Here is a 5,968-nt window from a genome sequence, read left to right on the forward strand (position 1 = left end):
CAGTAGTTGCTGAGAAATTTAAACATTTCTTAGATATCCATATATCTAAATGAAGCATTCTGATTGGCTGCCAACAGTTCCAACCAGGAGGTCTTGGCAGCCATCATGTAACTCGGTTGAACCGAGACACAGGAAAAAAAGTAAAATAGGATTACAAACAAGAAAAGGGGGCAGGGTAGAAACACCCTTACCCCCTAGGCCTGCTCAGGGGGTCCCACAGGGACCCCTGGGCCAAAAAAAGCATTTTATTTTTTATTTTTTGGCAGGAATTGCGTTGGGTCCGCAAATCCCGCCGAATAGTTTTTTAAATGAAGTGCTTTGTTTTTTTTAAGCCACTGGGTGGGCCAGCTCCCTGGGGCAATCATCAAAATACATGCAGGGCGCCAACACCTCCCTGGGGCTATGTTCATGAAATGCGGGGGGCACCCGGGGCACCCCCTGCAGCCCTGGGGAGCGCCACCTACTGGGGCTTTTAAAAGAAAATGCATGGGGGGCTTCTGCCTCCCACGTAGCCCCGGGGACTGCCACCTCCCTGGGGCTATAGTCAATAAATGCTGGGGCCAGGCTGCCCCCCCAGCCTAGGGACCGCCCCCTCCCCGGGGCTGTATTTTTAATAAAAGGCATGGGGGGCTCCTATCCCCCCCATGTAGCCCCACGGACCGCCACCTCCCCAGGGCACAAATCATGTAAATGCGGGGGTCCACTTCAGACCCCCGGCCCTGGGGACCGCCACCCTCCAGAGCCAGCTCCAGCAATGTCCCGGGGCGCCCACCCCCGGGACATTGCAGGTTGCTGTGGCATGGTGGGAGCACTGCTCCTGTTATGCCATAGCAAACTCTGCTTTGCTTCATGGAAGAGAGATCATGAAAAATGTTCTTGCTTCCAAGAAGCTAAGCAGAAATGTTTTTGGGCAGAGAGAGCTGCATGCTAGCAGCTCCCTCTGCCCAAAAGCAATGCCGGCTCGCACAGGAGGCGGGGAGCCGGCGGGGACTGCAGGGCCTTGGGGCTCCCCCCACTGTCCCCGAGAGGCCAAGCCCTGAGAATGGGGTCCACGGGCCGAAAATGGCCTGGGAGTGGGTTCTGCGCCCTTAAAAGAACATGTTTTTAAACAGAATAGCCGGGCCCTGGAGGATAGGGTCTCCAGGGCTAAAATCGGCCTTGAAGGCACCCCCCCCTTTTTATTTACATTTTTTTAATGGCTCAGGACCCCAGGGATTGGATCCCTGGGGCCCAAAATGGACAAAGGAAGGGGGCCACACAGCCCGGTCATAAAATGTTAAATAAAGGGAAGCTGGCAACTTGCCAGAGGCCCCACCCCCTTTCTCCATTACACTGCAAACACGCCTCCTGGCATGCTCTTGGTTGGGGGATGAAGTCCCCTTCGATGCTGAGGGTCCTTAGGGGCCAAGTAGCCCACCTGTTACCTCCAGTAAGGGCTAGTTGGCGGCCCCCAGTGACCCTCAAGAGGCAAGGGAACTTCATCCCCCAACCAAGAGTGCACCAGGAGCTGCGTTTGCGGAGTGGTGGAGAAAGGGGACATGACTTGCGACCACCTCTCAGCAATCCCACTGTGTGGGGCTTACTAGAGTTAACAGGTAGGCAGGTTGCACCCTAAGGTTGTTATTCATTGGGTGTGAGCTGTTCTTCACTGGTTGTAATTCACTGGCTGTGAGCTGCCCTTGCTCTACGCTGGGTGTGAGCTGTCCTTGTGCTGCACTGTTTGTTCAGTACGTGCGAACTGTCCTTGCCCTGCACTGGGGGTGAGTTGTCCTTGCTCTGCACTAGCTTTTCTTCGCTTGATGTGAGCTGTCTTTGTTCTCTACTGATTGCTTGTTATTCACTGGATGTGAACTATCCCTGCTCTCCAGGTGTTGAGAGTCACTGGCTGTCAATTATCCTTGCTCTGCACCAGTAGTTATTTGCTTGGTGTGAGCTGTCCCTGCTCTTCACTGGTTGTTATTCACCAGGTGTCAGCTCTTCTTGCTCTGTGCTGGTTCAGAGTTATCTTTCTCTTAACTGGGTGTGAGTTGTTGATGGGCTGTGAACTCTCCTTTCTCTGTACTGAATGTTATTAACTAGGTGTGAGCTCATCTTGCTCTGTACTGTGAGTTGCTCTTGATCGCAATGGTTATTCACTAGGTGTGATGGCCCTTGCTCTGCAGGGTGTGTGAGCTGCCCTTGCTCCTCACAAGCATGACGTGCATGCCTCATGGCGCCTGGACGTATTCACTGTCAGCCAATTAAGTGAGAAGCCCACATAAGTCACCTTTTCTGAGACTTCTGTCCATCTTTAACAGTTATTTCAAGAGGTTCATACCTTGCTACCTCTTTCCCACCACAGCCCCTTGATTCACAAGGCAGTGGATGTGACTCATCTACATTCCTGCATTCAGAATCGGACTCAACCTACCCCTGATGGTTCTGCAATAACGTAGTTTTTTCCTAACTAGGTAATCATCCAGCACTTCGGTCTGGTCCACCTTTTATTCTTTTAAAATTCCACGCAGTTCCTTGAATTCTGCCCTATCAATAATTCCACAGAATCCAACCCCTGGCAGATCGACCAATCGAAGCACTTATCAGATCTTTGATTGTTACTACTACTGGTAGGTTTTCACAACCACTGGTCAATCCTTTCATACTATGTAACACACCTTATTTATGGCTAATTTCTCTTGTAGGCTGCCCTACCTCTTCCTGAAGAAGACCCGACGTGACTTCAATTGAATCACGCACTTTCTTGGGTCAAAACGTCGGTGTGCCTATGCAATCCTTCCCCATTCTCTACACTCTATGTAATAGCAGAACCATGTATGGATTGGAGATTGAATGAAATCGGGATTGATGTCTACTGAATGAACTTTTTATGTACATTTTGTACAGCACTGTATATATGTTATTCACCCAAAGCACTTTGTCATTTCTAGATCACCTATCACTGATTAGTTTATTGTTTGTGCTGCCCTTTAAAAAAAAAAAAAAAAAACATTGTTTTTTGTGAAAGCCTGACAAAGATATAACTCTAATTGTACACCAGAAAAATGAATTAAATTACGGATACAATTGATACTGATTACATCAATCTAGGTGTGTTTACCTTTTTTCTTTTTATTTATAAATGCTGTTAAAGTAATTATCTAACTCCTGACAGAACCTACCTTACCTTTGATTTCAGAAACCTAGGTTCTGAGGGTCACTAGGTAACCCTATTATACTTAATGAATAAATGCTTGCTCTTCACTGGTTCTTATTCATTAGGTGTGATTGCCCTTGCTTTGCAGTGTGTATGAGTCGCTCTTGCTCTACACTGGGTGTGAGTTGTGGGTGGGGTGTGAGCTATCTTTGCTCTGCACTGGTTGTTATTCACTGGGTGTGTGTTCATCTTGCTTGCACTTGTTGTTTTTGTTATTCACTAGGTTTGAGCTTCGTTTACTCTGCACTGTGAGCTGCCCTTGCTCTTCATTGGTTATTATTTGCTAGGTTTGAGCTGTTCTTGCTCTGTACTGGTTGTTATTAACAAGGTGTAAGCTCCTCTTGCTCTGTACTGTATATGAGTTGCTCTTGCTGTACACTGTGTGTGAGTTGCTGATAGGCCAGGGTGTGAGCTGCCTTTGCTCTTCACTGGTTGTTATTGCCTGCCTGTGAGCTGCCTTTGCTCTGCACTGGTTGTTATTCCCTGCCTGTGAGCTGCCTTTGCTCTTCCACTGGTTGTTATTTCCTGCCTGTGAGCTGCCTTTGCTCTGCACTGGTTGTTATTCCCTGCCTGTGAGTTGCCTTTGCTCTGCACTGGTTGTTATTCCCTGCCTGTGAGTTGCCTTTGCTCTGCACTGGTTGTTATTCCCTGCCTTTGAGCTGCCTTTGCTCTGCACTGGTTGTTATTCCCTGCCTGTGAGCTACCTTTGCTCTTCCGCAGGTTGTTATTCCCTGCCTGTGAGCTGCCTTTTCTCTTCCACTGGTTGTTATTCCCTGCCTGTGAGCTACCTTTGCTCTTCCGCAGGTTGTTATTCCCTGCCTGTGAGCTACCTTTGCTCTTCCGCAGGTTGTTATTCCCTGCCTGTGAGCTGCCTTTTCTCTTCCACTGGTTGTTATTCCCTGCCTGTGAGCAGCCTTTGCTCTTCCGCAGGTTGTTATTCCCTGCCTGTGAGCTGCCTTTGCTCTTCCGCAGGTTGTTATTCCCTGCCTGTGAGCTGCCTTTTCTCTTCCACTGGTTGTTATTCCCTGCCTGTGAGCAGCCTTTGCTCTTCCGCAGGTTGTTATTCCCTGCCTGTGAGCTGCCTTTTCTCTTCCACTGGTTGTTATTTCCTGCCTGTGAGCTACCTTTGCTCTTCCACTGGTTGTTATTCCCTGCCTGTGAGCAGCCTTTGCTCTTCCGCAGGTTGTTATTCCCTGCCTGTGAGCTGCCTTTTCTCTTCCACTGGTTGTTATTTCCTGCCTGTGAGCTACCTTTGCTCTTCCACTGGTTGTTATTCCCTGCCTGTGAGCAGCCTTTGCTCTTCCGCAGGTTGTTATTCCCTGCCTGTGAGCTGCCTTTTCTCTTCCACTGGTTGTTATTTCCTGCCTGTGTGCTACCTTTGCTCTTCCACTGGTTGTTATTCCCTGCCTGTGAGCAGCCTTTGCTCTTCCGCAGGTTGTTATTCCCTGCCTGTGAGCTGCCTTTGCTCTTCCGCAGGTTGTTATTCCCTGCCTGTGAGCTGCCTTTTCTCTTCCACTGGTTGTTATTCCCTGCCTGTGAGCTACCTTTGCTCTTCCACTGGTTGTTATTTCCTGCCTGTGAGCTACCTTTGCTCTTCCACTGGTTGTTATTCCCTGCCTGTGAGCTGCCTTTGCTCTTCCACTGGTTGTTATTCCCTGCCTGTGAGCTACCTTTTCTCTTCCACTGGTTGTTATTTCCTGCCTGTGAGCTACCTTTGCTCTTCCACTGGTTGTTATTCCCTGCCTGTGAGCTGCCTTTGCTCTTCCACTGGTTGTTATTCCCTGCCTGTGAGCTACCTTTTCTCTTCCACTGGTTGTTATTTCCTGCCTGTGAGCTACCTTTGCTCTTCCACTGGTTGTTATTCCCTGCCTGTGAGCTACCTTTGCTCTTCCACTGGTTGTTATTCCCTGCCTTGGCGCTGCCGTCGCCCTGCGCTGCCTGTGCGTGTGGTTCTCCGGCGCCAGATGCCGCCCGTCCTTGCCCCGCACCGGCCGAGAGACGCTCCCGGAGCGGGCAGGGCTCAGCGCCTCTCCAGCGGCTCCAGCAGGCAGTGGGAGGGCTGTGGAGGGCGGGGAGGGAGCTCTGCGCCTCCAGCCCCTCCTGCCTCCTCTGCAGACAGTCGGGAGAGAGGAGCCGGCGCCATGAGCGAGCACAGGACCCACGTTATCCTGCTGGCCTGCGGGAGCTTCAACCCCATCACCAAGGGCCACATCCAGATGTTCGGTGAGTCCGCGCCGCCCCCGCCCTGGGCCCCCAGACCCCGCGGCACAGTCAGCGCCAGTGGGCAGCAGGTTGCCGGGAGGATGGCTGCATCCCAGGCCCTGGAGGAGGAGGAGGGGCTGCATCCCGCCCAGCTCGGGTACCAGCGCAGCCGGGTCCAGGGCCTCCCTGCGCCCGTTCCGGCGCAGGGGCTGTGCCAGAGGAGGGTACGGGCCCCCGCGCTCCATCCGGGGTCCATCGCAACAGGGCATCCCGACTCTGCTCAGTGATACATACAGCAGGGCTTCTAGGCGCCTCGCATCCCACGCAGGTACCAGCGCCGAAGCTGCCCGAACCCCCTCAGGCCTTACTAGCCACCCCCCCCCTCTTGTACCACACAGGAACATGTAGAGCATCCGTCACAACAGAGGGTACGGGCTGTCTGCATCCCACCCCGTACCAGCACAGCGGGGCGCCCAGGCTCTCAACACTCGCTCAGGTAGCATCGCAGTGGGGTTTACCGACCCCTTCCTTCCCTCATAGGAGACAGTGCATCAGGTCATGTAAACTGCCCCC

General features: G+C 52.0%; 1 protein-coding gene across 1 annotated transcript in view; it reads left to right on the plus strand.

Annotated features, from left to right (window-relative positions):
* Positions 1-5,278: 5,278 nt before the first annotated feature.
* NMNAT2 (nicotinamide nucleotide adenylyltransferase 2) overlaps positions 5,279-5,968 on the plus strand; it is a 298,030-nt gene continuing 297,340 nt past the window's right edge. The window contains exon 1 of the mRNA XM_078643152.1: positions 5,279-5,416. Within this exon, the coding sequence (XP_078499278.1) occupies positions 5,335-5,416 (82 nt within the window). The 5' untranslated portion in view covers positions 5,279-5,334. The remainder of the gene's footprint in view (positions 5,417-5,968) is intronic.

This window comes from Lissotriton helveticus, chromosome 1_1, assembly GCF_964261635.1.
Source record: "Lissotriton helveticus chromosome 1_1, aLisHel1.1, whole genome shotgun sequence".
Lineage (NCBI taxonomy): Eukaryota > Metazoa > Chordata > Amphibia > Caudata > Salamandridae > Lissotriton > Lissotriton helveticus.